Raw genomic sequence first — 19,517 nt, forward strand, 5'->3', positions numbered from 1 at the left:
CTGGCGCAGGGAGCATTTCCCTCTGAGTTGGGACTTTGTCTGAGTTCTTCCTGATAGAGGCTGCTTCTAGAAAATCTTCTACATAATTGGCTCTAGGAAGGAAAAGTGTTTTTTTCTCAAAGTTAGAATTCTTTTTTTTTTTTAATTTTAAATTTTTTAACACTTATTCCTTTTTGAGAGACAGGGAGACATAGCATGAGCGGGGGGAAGGGCAGAGAGAGAAGGAGGCACAGAATCCAAAGCAGGCTTCAGGCTCTGAGCTGTCAGCGCAGAGGCCGATGGCGGGTCTGGAACCCATGAACCATGAGATCATGACTTGAGCTGAAGTCAGATGCTCAACCAACTGAGCCATCCAGGTGCCCCAGAATTCTTTTTTTTTTTTTAGGTTAATTTATTTATTTTGAGAGAGAGAGAGAGAGATAGAATGAGCAGGGGAGAGGCAGAGAGTGGGGGGCGGGGGCAGAGGATCCAAAGCAGGCTCTGTGTTGACAGCAAACATCCGTATGCGGGGCTCGAACTCACGAACTGTGAGATTGTGACCTGAGCCAAAGTCAGACGCTTAACCGACTGAGCCACCCAGGTGCCCCTCAAAGTTAAAATTCTGATGGAAGTTTCCACTGGATTTCTGCACCGCTGACGGGAGCACAGCAGCTAATTTGTGTCTCCCGTTTTCCTTGGGGAATGGGGTGTTCTAGTGGTTACTGTCCTGGTCACTTCTAAACCCCACTCTGTTTCACCCTGATTGAAAATGTTTCTGAAATGCCTGTTAAGGGTGGGGACAGTGGAGCTGAATCTCTTGTCCATCGGTCCTATTTCTGGGGTTCCAGGCAGTTCCAGGCGCCAGTGATCACTGGTCAAGTTGGAAGCAAGTTGGAAGTGCCGAGTGGTGAGGATGCAGGTGCAGGGGAGCCTGGGGAAGGGGCTTAGGTGCCAGGCTGCACAGTGACAGGTGGTGTTTGTCCTCTCTGTTAGAAGGTGGGGCCAAGGCCTGGCTCGCCATCAGGTGGGTCTTTCAGGGTGAGACAGAGACCACCGTGGGCTCCAGGAGGAGGTGGGGGGAACACTGTCCTGAAATGTGGTCTGAAAGCTGGCAAGTTCAGATCACAGCACAGCCCAGAGGGGCGGGGGGGAGGGCACACTCTGGCACCTTCTCTGGTAACTAAGAGTTACCGGAAGCAAATTCTAAAACATACAATGAATATGTTAAAATGCTGTTTGTTTGTTAATATTAGGGTGAAAAGTCAGTGGGAACAGTGAGAAAGCAGGTCAGTCTGTCTAATAAATACGACAAAATGATAGGAGACAACAGTGTGTGGAGTCAGACCCAGAGACACAGAGAAGGACTCTTCAGTGACTCTCATGTAGGGTCCCTCCCCTACCAGCTCCTGTGCAGGCCTCAGCCTGGGCCTTGAACAGTCAGCTCGGCTGGTCACCTCCGCTGGTCACCTTGTCACCTGGAGGAGGGTTACATTGGGTGGAGGAGGGCCGTCACTGCCTCAGGAGAGGGGGCTGAACCAGAAACAAGGGCAGAAAAGGGGCAAAACTTTTCCTCAGGAAAAGGGTTACATTGGGTGGAGGAGGGCCTTCACTGCCTCAGGAGAGGGGGCTGAACCAGAAACAAGGGCAGAAAAGGGGCAAAACTTTTCCCCCCGGGCAGATCAGAACAGTGCTGAGACCATCGAGGGGCAGAATCATTAATATTCGATTAGAATAGTGTAAATGTAGCAGAGAAAGACCGGTTTCAAATGTGTTCTGACCAAGACCCCCTGGAAGTTGCCGTCCTTTCTCTTACCCCGAAAGAAGAGAACAGGAGAGAAGTAAAAGTCCATTCAATTGACCAATTACCGTAAATCTATGGCTTGGAAAACCAACTTAGTTCATTTGTTGGGACTTACAACCTTCAAGGTTAGAAAATTTTAGCTCACGCAGTGAGAACAAACCCCAAGTTAGAGATAAGATTTATGCCAGATGCCCTCCCCGATCCTTGAATGTGAGCGGATAAGACAGGCAGAAGACTCCTGAGCTTTGAATCACACAGAAGTCCTTGAAAAGGCCCCAAGTTGTTTGAAAAGAAGCCTTTTTTTTTTTTTTTTTTCCTTTTAAAATCAGAGCTGAATGACCATTGGCTCTGGGCATTTTGTGTGAACTGGGCTGAGTAACACTTCACATAGTTGCCTGTAGCCCTGAGCTGTGAATTAGGGTGGAATAAAGGATCGCGTAGGCCTTCTGTTTTAACCCTTTAGTACATCACACTAAGCCCAATGAATGCACAGGCAAGAAGGTACACACACTTCCCTCTGTACCCACAAATAGTTCTCTGACCCTGTAAGTATATATTTGTTTTTTCTCTGTAGTACGAGGTAAAGTAACTAATAAGAAAATAACCCCGTTAATCAAGGCCGCCTCTCTTACCAGAGTAGGAGTGAGGGCCTGCCCAGGGCCTTAGCCTTGCTCCTCATGAGCCCCAGAAGCAGATGAGTTTCTGCAGTTAGAATCTTCAGAACAAACAGCCAGGGAGAGTTTTTCTGAGGATTTCTGGTGTGCTTTTCTAAGCCTTAGTGCACAGAGAGCATTTGTATTGCTTTAAAAAGTTAACATGTATTCTTTTTTTTAAATAATTGTATTTTTTTAAGTTAATTTATTTTCAGATCGGGTAAAGGGCGTTGGGCGGGGGGGCAGGCAAAGAGAGAGGAAGGGAGAGACGGAGAGAATCCCAAGCAGGCTCCACGCTGTAAGTGCAGAGCCCAGTGCGAAGCTTGAACCCGAGATCATGACCTGAGCCGAAATCAAGAGTTGGCCACTTGACCAACTGAACCACCTAACGTGTTCCTAGCAAAGATTTCTGAAGTGAGCAGAACCGGCCGGGGTAACCACTATTCACTGCTCGTTGTGGGTCCCGACAGACCCTTAACTGGGCGTATGCTGATATACAGAGCTGTATTTAGTTATGTGAGTGGGACTTTACCCTGTAGACTATTCTGTGAATTTCTTTTTTCTACCCCACAATCTGCCACGAACACTATGCTATGTGATATAAGCTCAAATACCTGCCTTTCCCCCCCTTTGAATTGCTGTATGGTGTTCTAGTGGTATTCCACAGAATGGATCTACTGTGATTTATTTAGTAACTTAATAGACAAGCTTCGATTGTAAACCTATGCTGTGTGATGCAGGTGGCATTTTAGAAGTGAAGGCATGAATCAGGCATGTTAAATTGGTTAATGGGGAGAATTGAGACCGAACATTTAGGGTCCCTATAGTTTGAAGAGTTTGGATTGTGTGGGGCTAGAAGCTTGAGTTGATAATGAATCGGAAGCCACAGGGAGAACCCGCTTCCTTCCGAGCGGTCTGCCTCATGCTGAGGCTTCATAGGCGAGGCTCCAGGTGCCGGCTCTGGGACAGCATGGAAGATGGGAGGGCTTTCTGCCGAGCGCCTGCTCAGATCCCATTAAGATTAGCACTGAGTCTGAGCATGACAGCTACGGAGAGGGCAGTGTGTTGGTGCCGAGGACTGGCTGGGACTGTGGACTTTGCTGCAGCCTTGGATTTGAGTAGCGAGAAAGCAGCTAGGGAACGCTAGGATAACAAAGCTATAGGTGAAAGCGAAATGTGGCCTTGGAAGGGTACGGTCAGTGAATAGGCACCAGTGGCTTTGCCTGGGTCATGGGGCGGGGTGTGCTTCTGTGGTTCGTGGGAGAGTGAGTTTGGGGTTAGAAGGGAGTTCTAGAGCGGGTCACCGAACAGAGGAGTGGGTGGGCAGTGTCATATCTGTGTTTTTTTTTTAATGTTTATATTATTATTTTTGAGAGAGAGTGAGGTGGAGCAGGTGGGGGGGGGGTAGGCAGAGAGAGAAAGGGGCAGAGGATCCGAAGTGGGCTTCGTGCTGTCAGCAGCGAGCCCGATGTGGGGCTCGAACTCACAAACCATGAGACCATGACCTGAGCTGAAGTCGGCCGCTCAACTGGCTGAGCCACCCAGGTGCCCCCCTTTTTTTTTTCCGGAGAGAGAGAGAGGCGGGCAGCGTCCTATCTAGAACACACACACGTCCACACAGGTGTGCTGTGAAGCTGCTCTAGCAGCCGCACGGGCAGCTGTGTCTGAGCTTTGGTGCCAGCCTGGCTGCCCCACTAGCCGGTGAGGTAGTGGCTGAGGGTCCTGGAGCCCCTACAAAACCAGATGCCTTGGTTACTGCGAAAAAAGCCCAGGCTTTGGAGTCTGACTAGGCAGGGTTGCAATCCTGGCTTTATCAGCCACTGCATGGGTGACATTAGCCAAATTAAATTCCCCAAACGTCAGTTTCCTCATCTGTAAGATGGGATGATGGTAGCTCTGACCTCAGGATTATTGTGATCCAGAAAAGAAGGAACAACTAGCAGGCTGCCTGGCCCCATAATAGATGTTGGAATACACTCCTCTGCCTTTCTTCTTCCCACTTTGTCCCTCTGCTTTCTCAGTCATTATCCACAGAGCTGCAGCTGAGGCTCTAAATTACTCAGGGGCTGTTCTCCACTCTATTCTCTCTTCCCTTTTTGCCACTAGCTACTGTTTCTCATTCCTCAAGCTGGGGAAGTTTCTGGAGAGGCTATTAAATGTCTGTGGGTGCAGGCTGCTGTCTGCCCACTGCCTACTGAGCAGCCCAGCATTGGCTTCTGCTAACTTCTGGGGATGGAAACACCGGGGTCCTCTACCTACCAGGTTGACACAGTGAATGAGCCAGTTAGTGCCTCGGGCTTCCTCTGGGACAAGCTTCTGGCCATTAGAGTGCTTTCCAGATCCAGTGATCTCCCTCTTCAACCTGTCACGGTGGTAACAGACCCGTGGTGTTAATGAACGAGGCAGCTCTTGTCCAGGGGTTAGCACCCCAGATCTTTGCTGGGCATTGACTCCTGGCCACTTGGTTTGCACAGATCCCTGGTGGGGACCTCTTTTCCACTCCTGGAGACTGCACAGCCGAGAGCTGATCTGCATATTCCCAGCTCAAGTAGATGGTATCTCTTCCCTTGGAGACCTGTGCTCCTGCCCCCACAAACTTCCAGTGAGGTGCACACGGAGCTGTTTGCTCCTTTAAGAGATGGGCTTTCAGGGGCTCCTGGGTGGCTCAGGCACGGAGCCTGCTTGAGATATTATCTCTCTCTCTCTCTCTCTCTCTCTCTCTGTACCTTCTCTGGTGCACACACACGCTCTCTCTCTCAAAATAAATAAACTTAAAAAAAAAAGAGAGAGATGGGCTTTCAGAAGGCCACTAGGAAACCATCCACTGCTCCTCAACATGTATGTTCAGTGCAGTTATGAGCACTTAGTAATGAAGATGCTGTTGACTACACTTGTGTCACCTACCTGGCACGTGCCAGACCCTGCACTAAGCACTTCACCCGATCTGTCTCCTAAGGTCCCCTCGAGCCCCGATGTCTCACAGGTGGCTGAGCTGACATTTTGGCTCAGAGAGGAACACTGCCAAGCTCCAGGAGGGGCTGGGGTGCAGTGGCTCCTCCTGGAACCAGGGACACAAATCCCACCCCACTTGCTCTCCATTTCTGATCATTGCTTCTTTCTGCTGGAAAGCAGATGAGTCTCTGTCACATGTTCTTACTCAAGTCTCACACTTTGACCAGCGCTAGGTCTGCCTCTTTGGCCTCACTCCCAGGTCAGAGAATCCCAGGGAGGGCTCTGATCGGCCCCATTAGGTCCCCTGCCCAGCTCTGAGACCAGAGGACAAGGGACCGTGCTGGGTCTGCCCGTTGGGTGGGAGTGGGGTTAGGAAGATTGGGACAGCTGAGATGCCAGGTGTCCAGCATAGGGTGGTAGGTATCCCTCTTTCCAGATGGGAAAGCTGGGGTTTGGATTTCCAAGGTGACTAATCCTGGGTAGTCTTAGTGGCAGCAGTGGGACCAGAGTCAAGACTGACTCGGAGCCCCTGCTCCTAGTGCCATACCACACTTCTCCCTCCAGGTGGGGGCCCCGGGCCCCCTATGAGGGCTCTGCTGTAGAGAAGGTGAACACTGTGCTTCAGGTCTTCCACAACCATAGAGTCCAGATCGTGGGCCCAGAGAAATATAAAATAAAGGAGTGAATGGTACAAACTATGGGAAGTATGGGCTCTGTGAGTGTAGGAAGTGAAGGGTTAACTGGGTGGGGGTGGGGAGGATGCTTGCTGCAAAACAACAGTTGGCTTGAATGTCTTTCCACCTTTGCAAAGCTGAACTAGATGGATTTTCTTTTTTTTTAATCTTTATTTCAGCATCTATGTCATGGGCTTGGTCCTGGAGTGGATCAAGAACAACGGCGGTGCAGCAGCCATGGAGAACCTCAGCTCCGTCAAATCGCAGATGATTTATGACATCATTGATAATTCGCAAGGATTCTACGTGTAAGTTGATGGACTTTCTCTCACATCTTGCCTCTTGTGAATTTATTTTCTTTAATTAATTAATTAAAAGGTTTCATTTATTTTTGAGAGCACGCAAGCGGGGGAGGGGCAGAGAGAGAGGGGAACAGAGGATCCAGACTGGGCTCTGTGCTGATGGCAGCGAGCCCGATGTGGAGCTCAAACTCATGGAGTCGTGAGACTGTGACCTGAGCTGGAGTCGGACGCCAAACCGACTGAGCCACCCGAGCGCTCCTTGCCTCTTGTGAATTTTCACATGTGTATATGACGTGTGCCTTTGAGAAATGGACACGTTTCCCTTTCTTGATGTTGAAGTGCCAGTGAGCTGGGTGGTCATGGGCCCCAGCAGGTGGGTTCTCCCCTTGTACAGCCCCACCTGCAGAATCCCAGGCCTAGGGACCTGTTTCCCGGGGGGTGGTGATGTTTCTCACACCAAAGATCTCTCCTGGGGAAGAGTCTCAGTTCTTCCTGGGGCAGACCCCTTCTCCCACTGTCTGCATCCTTGGTACATCCCTTGGGAAAAATCACGCAGATTTGCTGGAAGCACTCCCCTTTATGTAGGGACTCCACTGGAGGCCCTTGGTATAAACATCTACTCCTGATCCCCTCAGCTGGGTCACCTACCTTTTTAGAAGTTCACTGCTTCCGTTATTATAGGACACATATTCCCATCCCAGGCCTGCAGTCTGTGAATGAGGAGACTTCTAGTTAAACATTTTTGTGACTGGGGAGCCTGGGTGGCTTAGTCGGTTGAGCACCGACTTCAGCTCAGGTCATGATCTCACGGTTTGTGGGTTTGAGCCCCGCATCGGGCTCTGTGCTGACAGCTCAGAGCCTGGAGCCTGCTTCAGATTCTGTCTCCCTCTTTCTCTGCCCCTCCCTCACTTGCACTCTGTCTCTCTCTCTCTCAAAAAAAAACAAAAACAAAAACAAAACAAACAACAAATTTAAAAAACCAAAAAAACATTTTGGTGACCAGAAGATTCATGAATGTGTGTTGACTACTGGACCCGCTCCTGTGAGGGACAGAGAAAATGTATGGGCCTTGTATTCGTCTCCTAGAAGTGCTGGAACAAAGATTCACCAACTCGATGGCTTAATGCAACAGAAATCCATTCTCCATGTTCTGGAGGCCTGAGGTGCAAGGTGTCAGGAAGGCTTTGCTCCCCCCAGAGACTCCAGGGAAGAACCATTCTTTGTGGCTCCAGGCATTCCGTGGCCTATGGTGCATCACCCTAGTCTCTGACCTCACCTTTGTTGTGTGTCCTCGCTTCTGGTTGCTGGATTTGGGGCCTACCCAGATAATCCCAGATGGTTTCTGTCACCTAGAGACCGTTAACTTAATTACATCCTCAAAGACCCTTTTTCCAGGGGTTAGGACATGGATCTACCTTTTGGGGGGCCACTATCCAGTCCCCTACCATAGACCTCTCACCAGAATGCTGAATGTGAAGCACCTAGCACAGTGCCTGGCACACAGGGAGCTTAATAGATGGTGTTTTCATTTGCGTCCACCCCCCCCTTCCAGGTGGCATACAGGTGTAGGAGACTATGCTGCGTGTGTGTACATGTACACACATACGTGTATGTTTGTGTGTACACATTTGTATGCATATACATAAACACATAAACACATACTCATTTACCAAGCCTGAGACCTCCTCAGTGACTGTTACTCTTCGGGTTCCATGATAGTAACTGACTGATAGGAACTAGAGAATGTATATTCTTCTTTGAGAATTCAGTGTGCCACGACAGATGGACAAGACGATGCTTTAGGCCTAACTTTTAATACTTCTCCCTGACCACCCATGGGTGGTGGGTGGGGGTGTACTTGTGGAGTAGGTAGGATAAAGCAGCGTGCTACTGCTCCCTCTGTCCTTAAAATGCTTTTGGCTTGTTCCTGTGAGTTCTTGGCATGCAGTGACCCTCTAGCCACAGGCCCTGGGGGAGTTGGGTTTGGATGGACGCCTTAGCCTTTAGGCTTCTCCCCCACATGTGGTCTGGGGAGAGGTGTGCATGTTGTGCTTTCTGTCTACTCTGGTTCTGCACAACAGCCAAGTACAGACTGGGGGCTTGGTAGATGATCCGAGGAGTTCACAGCCAAGTGCTCAGTGATAGTTACTATAAGCTTGGAGCAGTAAGATGATAATGCTTTGCCTGCAGGTGTAGGGGGGGTTTTGAATGAATTTGATTGCACCTTGGGCATGAGTAGAGTTAGTCAGAGGAGGGCAAAAGTACTTTTAGGAATTTTTAGGAAGGCAGGGCCCAGCCCTGCAAAGGTACTGAGGGGAGAAAGTACATTGTGTTTGGGGAGCTAAGAGTGGGTTGCCTAGAGGGGACGGTTGTGCTGGAATGAGAAGGAAGGTCTGGAAAGGTCTGAAGACACACTTAGTCCACCTGTTTAGCCTTCCACACATCCACCTATCCACACATCTACCCCCCCCCACCTACCCTTCTATCCACCCATCTGTCCACCCACCAACCCATCCATCCATCCATCCATCCGTCCCATCATGACCCACATGCCCATCCGTCCATCCATCCATCATCCATCCACACACCTGTCCATCCATCCATCCATCCATCCATCCACCTATCCATCATCCATCCACACACATCCGTCCATCCATCCATCCCATCATGACCCACATGCCCGCTCATCCATCCATCCATCCATCCATCCATCCAGTAAATTTTCCTGAGCACTTCTCTGGGCTAACCTTGTTCTAGGCCCTGGGATACACAGAAGAATAAGGTATCTTTCCTGACCCCCACAGTGCTCAGAACCTAAATGTGAGTGAAAGCACTTGGCTGTTGTGGAGGGGAGACCAAATTTTCTATTAGCTTTTGGCTCCATTTATTTCTAAGGAGATGTGTAGGCATGAAATGAGAAGACAGAAAGAATGATAATGCCTCTGGAAGAATCCAGAGAATTAGAAGCAAAAGCAAAACAAGGCATAGGAGAGAAACACTGAGAAACCCCGGAATTCCTTTTTCCGCCAAGGTTCTTATACTCCAAGCACGCAGCCTGGCATTTCCCAGAAGACAGCCTGCTGAAGCCAACATGGCAGGCGGGTTGTCTCCTGAGGAATCAGGTCACTTTCCCACCTAACACTTTTCATTTACTTATGCACAACCTTGACCCGGAGTTTTCATCTTCAGAGTAAACCTCTTTCTGGGAACTTCCATCTGCCCTGGGCTGCCTGCCCAGAAAATGTCATCCTGGCGCCTGATGTTCTTGTGGGACCCTGTTACTGGAGTCAAGCGGCCTTTTGCTTGCTCCCCGCTCAGTGTTTGCAGTGGGTGCTTACTAGCTCTTCCTGTATTCACTTGGATTTTCAGGAACTTCTTCGCTTGTCTTTTCAGCTATAGACATATGGCCCCCGAGGGAGGTGAGCAATTTTAAAGAAGAGTACCAAATAGCCTAGAATTAGACTTTGTCACTTACCACCACCTCTAGCTCCTTATTTTTGTTCTCCCCTCCGCTTTGGCTTCCCCCAACTCATAAGGCAGCCCATTACTGAACATGGTTCTGGGCAGTTTCTAGGGTGTTGTACCAGCTCTGCCAGTGACCCTGGTGTGGACTTCGACACTAGAAAAGTCAGCCTTCGAAGTCCCTGAGTTCATTACATAGTCTAACCATCCACATGGTGCTGGTTGACCCTGACTTGAGCCCATGTGCACAGTGAACCCCTCTTTGCCACTTATTAGCAAATGACCTAACTGCTCCAGACTCTGTCTCCTTATCTGTACATTGGGTGTAATGATGGTATACTTTTTTTTTTAGTTTGTTTATTTTGAGAGAGACAGAGACAGTGCAGTGGGGGTGGGGCAGAGAGAGGGAGAGAGAGAATCCCAAGCAGGCTCCGCACTGTCAGTGCAGAACCTGACACGGGATTCAAACTCTTGAAACCGTGAGATCGTGACCTGAGCCCAAACCAAGAGTTGGACACTTAACCAACTGAGTCTCCCAGGTGCCCTAATGGTACATACTTCTTATGACTGTTGTGAGAAGTAAATGAAAATCCATGTGAATAAAGAATATATCACAAGGGTTCAGAAGAAGGGTTCTAGCGTGGGTTACCTTATAGAAAGCCCTGGAAGAAGTACTTGGCACCTAGGGAAAATTCCTTAAGAGTTAGTTCCTGGGGCGCCTGGGTGGCTCAGTCAGTTAAGCGTCCTATTTCGGCCCAGGTCGTGATCTCACTGTTCATGAATTTGAGCCCTGCGTTGGGCTCTGTGCTGACAGCTCAGAGCCTGGAGCCTTCTTCGGATTCTGTGTCTCCCTGTCTACCTCTGTCCCTCCTCTGCTTCTGCTCTCTTTCTCTCTCTCTCAAAAGTAAATATGTAAACATATTTAAAAAAATAAAAAATAAAAAAAATGTTAGTTCCTAATATTATTATTTTGTGTTAGAATGGTCCTTAGAATGGGAAGCCCTTAGAATGGTCCTGACACAGTGCTCACTATATACTAGATACTAATTTTGATATTATAAAGATGTCCAAGTGAAGGCATCCGTATCCAGACCTGAGGTCCCCTTTCTTGTTACCTTCTTTTGGGGATCAGACCTTAGGAAAGAGGGGAGCATGGATGGGTCTAGTGATAACACTAGCATAAAACAAAGCAGGCAGAGCCCTGGTGCTTTAAGGTACACATTTTATGACCGCACAGCCCTGTGAAGCAGACAGTAAGCCTGTTTTCCAGAGGCACAGACAGGTGAAGGTGAAGGTGGCGGCTGGGAAGCGGGAGCAAGCCAGGATATGCACTTGAGGATATGCACATTAAGGACCCCAGGGGCGCTGGGGCCGGGGTCCTTAACTACTACACTAGGCAAACTACAAAACTCATAGACTGTGACTCTCTATTCGTAATGCAGGGATCAGTGGAAAACCTTAGAAATGATCAAGGTCAGAATTGTGATTAGTTACAGCTAAGTATGTAAATGTTGATTCCTTTGCTGTACTCCAGAAATAACAATGAAAAGCTGATGAAGTAAAAAGATCCCATTTGTAGTAGCCACAAAAATGATAACGTATCTACAAGTAAATCCAGATGCTCATCTGGGCAAGTTAATGCAAAAGGATCGCTGCAAATTTTAAAAAATAACATATTTACATTAATCAAATGTAATGTTAATGTACAGTCTCCTAAAACTCATCCACGTTAACCTAGTGTGGCAGTGGTAGGGACAGACAGTATTACCGTCCGTGGAAGAGTCAAGGCCAGAAGCTGTCCATGTTTGCTTGAGAATTGCATTTTATTTTTAAAAATTAATTAATTAATGAATTTTGAGAGAGAGAGAGAGAGCTTGGGCAGGGGAATGGCAGAGAGAGAGAGAGAGAGAGAGAGAGAGAGAGAGAGAGAGAGAGAGAGAGAATCCTAAGTAGGCTCCACACTGTTAGCACAGAGCCAGATGTAGGGCTTCAACTCAAGAACCGTGAGATCATGACCTGAGCCAAAGTCGGAAGCTTAACCAACTGAGCCACCCAGGTGCTCCTACTTGAGAATTGCATTTTAAATTAGAGAAGAATGTTTGAAACTTTCTAAAGTTTTGATATTTGAAGCATTGTAATCCATTTAGACAAATTGTAGAGTTAGATATTTGCATCATGCCATGCTCAAAAACAAGTTCTAATTAGTCAAAAGATCTAAATGCAAGAAACTGAAATAAAAATACCAGAAGAAAATATAGGAGAGAGTTTAAGTATAGGGAGTATAGAAGGTCTTTCTAAACAAGCCATAAAACTCAGAAGCCATGAAGTAAAAGACAATTACGTGAAAATCTTTAAAATTTACACAGCTTGTGACATCACAAATAGAGTGAAAACAAAAACAAATGACAGACATGAGAAAAGATGTGTAGTAGCAAAAGATATAAGTGACTATCCTTGGCAAGAGCCCACAAGTGGAAAACGATAACCAAATACAAATGGGGTGGTTGCTAATGGTTTGAGCCAGTGACCCAGAAGAAACCCAGCTGGCTAATAGGCAATGAATGCCAACCTCCTTAAGAAATGCAGATTATAATCAGGAGATTTTGTTTTTCCCCTCTGATCAGCAGAAATTAAAAAGATTGATAACGTCAGGCAAGGGAACGCACTTGGTGTGTCAAGTATAAATTTGGATATTTCTGGAGTGACGTTTGCATCACCCATCAGAATTAAAAACTCTCGCTCTCTGCCCAAGGAGTTTTACGTCTAAGTAGATGCCTGTCCTTTCTCTTTGTGGATACAGAGGTGTGCCTAATTGTGGATACAGATACATGCCTAATTTGGTCCCTGCAAGTCCAGTGCTGTTAGGTGAAGATCTGTAGACAACCAGCATGCCCATCAGGAGGGGTGTGACGAAAGAAGTTAGGGTCCATCCTAATCGGGTAACGCGTGCGGTGAGAAGGGTGAGGGAGGTCTGTGTGAACAGATGTGGGAGGCTGGCCACGTTCTGTCATTGGGATAGAAGAAAAAAGTAAGTGTAGGAAAGGATGATGCATGTATTATTTCACTTAGAAAACCACAACATGTATATTTGTAAGCCCGGCATAGGTGTGTATATACACATATGAACATATATATACATGTCTGTACACACATTTGTATGTTTAAAAAGATGCTGAGGAATGCACACCAGGTTACTGATGGTAGCCGTCTCGGGGAAGGGGATGGTAGATGTCTGCATTTTGACTCTAGATTTTCATAAGTTGTATAGAAATTTAAAATTAACTTTAAAATAATGTTTATTTTGAGAGGGATTTTGAGAGACAGGGAGGGAGAGAGAGAGCGAGGCTGAGTGGGGGAGGTACAGAGAGGGAGAGAGAATCCTAAACAGGCTCCAGTGCAGAGCCCAGCTTGGGTCTCGATCCCACTAACCATGAGATCACAACCTGAGCCAAAATCAAGAGTCGGGAAGCTTAACTGATTGAGCTACCCAGGCGCCCCTAAAGTTAGCTTCATTTAAAAAATCTGGCAGTAAAGAGAGGCCTCGTGATGGTGTTTTGCAGGCTTCTGTCTCACCGGGTGCGTTCTTTTCCTTGGCTCCCTGTGCTTCTCAGCTTCCTCATAGAAGGACATTGCTGAAGCTCACTTCCTGTGTCCTGCCAACCCTCACCCCCTCTGTGAGGTGGGTGATTGCTGAAGCAGTGCCTTTGCCCCACCCGGTCCGCTCCGGAACCTTGAGAAGTCCTTGTGTTCCTCAGGGGTCATTCTGGAGCTCTAATCCCAGAGACCCAAAGGGTTTCTCAGCCGCATGCATTTGAGGAAAACTGTATCCCTATAGGAACTGATCATGCGGGGAGCTTAAAATTCATATGAAATTCATGATAGGCTCTGGGAAGTTTAGTAGGAGTCAAGAAACTGGTTTAACCCTGTGACTGCAGGATTTGCTAAATTTATCAGGCCATGGAACTGCTTTTTCAGTAATCCCTCCCACATCCACTTTTACCATAGACATAGTGGGAAGCACTGCTTAGAGTTTCTCCTTAAATCTTTGTAGTCCTGGGATTACCCGGCTGATTACACCCTGCCTACCAGGACCCACCCTAGCTCTCTCAGCCTTGACACCTTCTGCTAGCTTCCGAAATTCAGTAGTAACTCCCCAGATTGCACACGGGGGAGCATTGGCCAAGTGCAGCCCACAACAGTGCTTTGTAAAGCTCACAGAGCGTTTATTTTACTTTATTTCATTTTATTTTATTTTAATTTAATTTTAATTTTACCATTTTTGATAGAAGGAGAGAGCATGAGCGGGGGAGGGACAGGGAAAGAAGGAGAATCTCAGGCAGGCTCTGTGTCGCCAGTGCAGAACCCACGCGGGGCTCCAACTCCTAAAACTGCGAGATCATGACCTGAGCTGAAATTAAGAGTCGGAGGCCCAACCGACTGAGCCACCCAGGGGCACCTCGCAGAGTGTTTAAAACACAACTTAAGCCGATATCGGAATACGGGAAGATCTTTAAAAATCCAGATTTCTTCATTTTTTAATTTTTTTGTGTTTATTTATTTTTGAGAGAGACAGACAGAACATGATTGGGGGAGAGGCAGGAGAGAGAGAGACACAGAGTCCGAAGCAGGCTCCCGACTCTGAGCTGTCAGCACAGAACCTGACCAGAGCTTGAACCCATGAACCATGAGATCATGACCTGAGCCAAAGCTGGACGCTCAACCGACTCCAGATTTCTTATTTCATAACCCATGTGTCCCTGACAGTGGAGTGGGCCTGGTGGGGGGAACTTCGGTCAGGAGGACCATGTGTTTCAAGAAGAAGAAGGAGCATATTTCCCTGGGGAGGCAAAGAACGGGGCAGTCACATTTGTTAGGTAACAAAGGGAGTTTGTGCTGGTGTGGCCTATGGACCTGTTCTCATTTATATGACAGCGGGGCCCCTGTTGGCATTTGAGTTTACCCCCCATGCTTGAGGCTCCCCAGTGCCCCTGCCTTAGTCACAGGCCCTCATTCTTCCAAGCAGGAAACCTCTTTGTAAGAGCTTTCTAGCAGGTCTCTCCACCTTCTGGTGTTCCCACTCTGTTCTCCTCTGCGAGCCATTGTTCTTTTTAATTCCCTATACGGCCATCACACCAGATGGGGGCAGTGAATCCCCTTTAATCTTTGCTTCCCTTCTTGAGCCTTAGGCCAGAGACCCTCTTGGGCTCGAGGGAACGACTTGTGTGCCAACGCATGGCTCTCCTGCTGCCATCTGCTTTCACGATAGTGGGGTAGATTTGGGGTGGGGGTGAACTGTAAATAAGATATTTCATTCTTCCTCCTTTTAATATTTTTCTCTTCTTAAATTAGACGTGCTTTGTGCTATAATTGGACCCTCCTGTTGGGAGCCTGAGGCAGCAGAATATCAAGAGGGTAGCCAATGAATTTTTAATTTAAATGTCAGCCATGAAACCTACCACCTAGTGAAAGGGGGGTGCGTGGAATTCGGGCTCAAAGCCTATTACCGGATATTTGGTTTCCCTCCTTGGCGTCTCTTCTGCCTGTGGGTGTGCACTTGACTCTTATTAACTTTAACAGGAATTATGTATGTGCCCTTAGGGGAGAGCATAACTTTTAACAGGGGCCTCCTCACACTGCTTTTATTTGCTGTTTAATTTTAATGAATCACACCCTGTGGAAGTGTAAGAACAAAACAGGATGAGCTTGAAAATGGAGAAGGGGTTATTACATATTTGACTCTTCTTTATTTTGGGTTTAGATGTCAGCTCTTCCATTTGTCTCCTTTGATTGTCAATGGGACTTAATCTTGGCTGCTTGTTTTTCAAATCAGAAACCGAAGTCAAATTTCTAACCTTTCCTAGATAAAAATTCACACATCATTTCATTTTTGAGAGTTTGTATAAGTCTTGAGCAAGGTGCTGGGAATAAAAAGATGAATTTGTTGAATTTAACTGATACTTACATAGTTTAATATGTTCCAGGCACTATTTTGGATTGTATCAGTTACCTGTTTTGGCATCCCAGATCAGGCAAGACAGTTGTTAAAGCAACGGCCATTTTCTTTGCTCATGACTTTGGGTCAGTAGGTTGGGCTGGGCTTAGCTGGGTGGTTCTTCGGCCACTCTCACTTGGGACGTTTATTCATTCAAGGTCATCTGGTCATTCACCTGGAGCCAGTGGTCTACAATGACCTCACTCACATGTATAGGAGTTGGTGCTGGCTGTTACCTGGGCCTCTTTCCAGCAGGCTAGCTCAGGCTTGCTAATATGGTGGCTATGTTTTAAGAGGACAGCTATGGAGGCCACATTCCCCTTGCAAGTTGCACAGCAACACTTCCGTTGCAGTCTCTTGGTCAAAGCAAGTCACAAGGCCAGCCCAGATTCAAAAGGTGTGGAGAGCTAGACCCCGTTCTTGCTGGGAGAGCTCTAGAGAATTTGTGGTCATTTAAAAATATACCTCAATATACCTCAAAAACTCCCTATAAGTCGTGGCTCTATTAATCCTCATGTCAACCTTAGAAGGTATGTTCCATTACTCTTCCCACTATTCAATAAATGAGGAAAGTGAGGCACAACAGAGAGGTTTAGTAACTTACTCCAGGTCACACGGCTTGGGACAATCAGTGTTGACAAGTGATTCGAAAGCTGTTCATTATTAAGTTTTTCAGCCACTCTTAGGACTGAGATATTTTTTCTTTCTAGCCTTGTAGAGAAACAGTGTCACATTGTCATGTGGCTGCCATATGTTAGAAGCTCCATGTATGTTGTGCCACTGAACTATCACAACTAATCTGAAATGGAGGTGTTATTTCCATTATTTAGGTGAGAAAACTGAGGCTCATGGAAAGTAAGTACAAGTCATACAAGGCAGTGCTAACTCACTGTTCCATATGCAAGAATGATCTCCTTAAGTAAAAGTTATAAAATGTCCTGGGGCAGACTTTTTAAATCTTCTATTGTAATGACAAAATGTTTAAAACAATTTTTCTGTTGATTGTTAATGGCTGTCGCACATTTTGGAAAAGTAGCTGGAATAATAAACATGCTTTTCAGATGTCCGGTGGAGCCCCAGAATAGAAGCAAGATGAATATTCCATTCCGCATTGGCAATGCCAAAGGAGATGATGCTTTAGAAAAAAGATTTCTCGATAAAGCTCTCGAACTCAATATGATCTCCTTGAAAGGGCATAGGTGAGTATGCTTCCAGATCAGAAGCTCAGGTCACTGGTGTAATGTTCCTTTTTTTTTTTTTTTTTGAAAATTTTTATTTATTTATTTTTTTAAGTTTATTCATTTATTATTTCTGAGAGAGAGAGAGAGCGAGTGAGCACATGTGGGGGAGGGGCAGAGAGAGAGAAACACACACAGAATCTGAAGCAGGCTCCAGGCTCTGAGCTGTCAGCACAGAGCCAGATGCGGGGCTCAAACTCACAAACGGGAAGATCATGACCTGAGCCGAAGTTGGACACTTCACCAACTGAGCCACACAGGTACCCCGTAGATTTTATTTTTAAGTGATCTCCACACCCAACACAGGGCTCGAATTCACTATGCTGAGATCAAGAGTCTCATGCTCTACTGGCTGAGCCAGCCAGGCGCCCCTCTCCTCTTGCTTATAGAGCCCTTAGCATGATTCCCTGGCTGGGTGCATGGTGGAGCCAGATCTACAGGCTTTTGTCAACATTACTTTTGAAGATGTGTTAGATGACCTTTCTGGCACAGAGGTTGCCGTCTCATGTCTGGTGAGAAAGGATCACTCTTGCTCCTGCTGGGCATCAGAAAGTCCTGCATGCTCTATGAAAAAATGTGTCCTCGCCATGCGGGAGGTGAGACATCTGTCCTGCAGTGGTTGCTAGCCCCCTCCTCCCTACCCGGCAGGCCCATGGGTAGCTGAGTTAATCTAGGTCATGTGTGAGCATGATGGTCCTTCACTGCATTTGGGAGAATTTCCTAATGATGAGAGGTTTGAAGCTCCTGGCCATCTGTGAGGCTTTTAGGTGACAAGTTGGGCATGCTGGCCTCGGGTGCTGCGTCGGTCTCAGGAGCCGGTGACTGGGAACTGGAAAGACGGTTGTCTTGATGCTAAATTGGATGCTTTTGTTTTTCATGGTGGCATCTTTGGTCCCTCTAGGTCTGTGGGAGGCATCCGGGCGTCTCTGTATAACGCCGTCACGATTGAGGATGTGCAGAAGCTGGCTGCCTTCATGAAGAACTTTCTGGAGATGCATCAGCTGTGAACACATCTTTACCAGTGTGTACTCTGCCCTTGAACAGTGTACAAAATTGAAAGTAACTCGGCGATGACGACAGAAACTTAGCAGACACGGTATTTTTCTCGGGTGAACATGCTTATCATAGATCTCGTTTTTCAAAGAACAGCAACATGTCCACAGCTGTGCAGAGCTGGGGAGACTTAACGGCCACCACCTTAATTCTGACTTGAACTGGAAGCATTTTAAAAACCTTTTGCTTTCCTAGTGAGTTCCAGCTGATTTTGTCCTTGCTGCTGCTTTTCCTGGCTAGATCTCAGTATTCAAACTCGCCTGTGGACTCAATTATGCAAATTGAAGTTACTTTCTCTGGAAACACAAAAACAAGGCATGGAGGCTGGGTGGGGACCTCTAGGTGCTGAATCTTGATCCTTTACAGAATGACACAGAGGGGTGTCCTGGGTTCTGCACCTGTTACTTCCAAGTCCACACTGACCAGGTAGTGAGTGTTTAGGGGTTCTAGGCTAAAAGGCAAACTGGGGATCTTTCTTTATACTGTTATTCTCATAAAGAGATAAAAGTGATATACTGTATGTTTATATAGCAAGGTGTGTTTTTTAATACCCAATAGTTTATATTCTATGCAACATGTTTCTAATAATATGGTTCCTAGTGATGCATGTAGAGACCTTAGAATCATCGATCTCACATAGTATGCGTTACGCTTGCAACGGTATGTCCCTCCCCTCTCTTCCCTCTTAAAAAAACTGCTTTGCAAGATTTCAAAGTTCCCAAATTCCCTTTTATGTTCCTTTTAGTGGGGAGAAGAGAAGGTTGCTTGGTGGCTTTGCTCTTCATTTTTCAGGGAGGCTGTTAAATTAAAATTCTCTGTTAAACTCCCTTCTCCTTTGTTCACTTGACGGTTCTCTTTAGAGTGTTGGACCAGTGATGCTGTGAGTTCCGGAAGATCTTTGCTGAAGAGTCTTTTCCCCTATTGTTTATCCGTTGTCAGTATTTTCTCATGACTATGTGGAGGACATTAAAGTCTTAAAACATCTAAACCTTTGTCAGTGAATTTCTTTACCTGCTTTTTATTTATTGATTTTTTTTCAAGCCCCCCAACTTGGGGCTCAAACTTACAACCCGGAGAGCCAGCCAGGCGCCCCCACTTTACCTGCTTTTTAGGCGCATTGTTCTGTTAAAAAATTTATGATGGAAAAACTTGTGTGTGAAAGTAGCATCGGATGAGGGTAATTTAGTTCCACCAATGGTATGTAGGTGTAAGACCTGAGACCTGGGTGCGTCCATTTTTTTTTTTTTTTTTTTTTTTTAATGATTCCATGCACTGGTGGCTTTCCATTGGCTTTTGGAATGGACGTTATCAGGAAACCACCTTACAGCACAGCTCTTGGTATAAAGGTCTATGAACTCTGTCACATGGAGGCCGGAAACATGTCAGCAGGACTGTTCTGAGTGATCTATGT

The 19,517-nt window shown here is 46.8% G+C and overlaps 1 protein-coding gene across 2 annotated transcripts in view; it reads left to right on the top strand.

Annotated features, from left to right (window-relative positions):
* Window positions 1-19,094, top strand: part of PSAT1 (phosphoserine aminotransferase 1) — a 38,416-nt gene extending 19,322 nt beyond the window's left edge. For both annotated transcript variants that reach the window (XM_045042931.1, XM_003995426.5), the window contains exons 7-9: window positions 6,239-6,367; window positions 16,877-17,014; window positions 17,955-19,094. In XM_045042931.1, coding sequence (XP_044898866.1) covers window positions 6,239-6,367; window positions 16,877-17,014; window positions 17,955-18,060 — 373 coding nt within the window. In that variant the 3' untranslated portion in view covers window positions 18,061-19,094. The remainder of the gene's footprint in view (window positions 1-6,238; window positions 6,368-16,876; window positions 17,015-17,954) is intronic.
* Window positions 19,095-19,517: the final 423 nt, after the last annotated feature.

The sequence above is a fragment of the Felis catus genome, chromosome D4 (assembly GCF_018350175.1).
Source record: "Felis catus isolate Fca126 chromosome D4, F.catus_Fca126_mat1.0, whole genome shotgun sequence".
NCBI lineage: Eukaryota > Metazoa > Chordata > Mammalia > Carnivora > Felidae > Felis > Felis catus.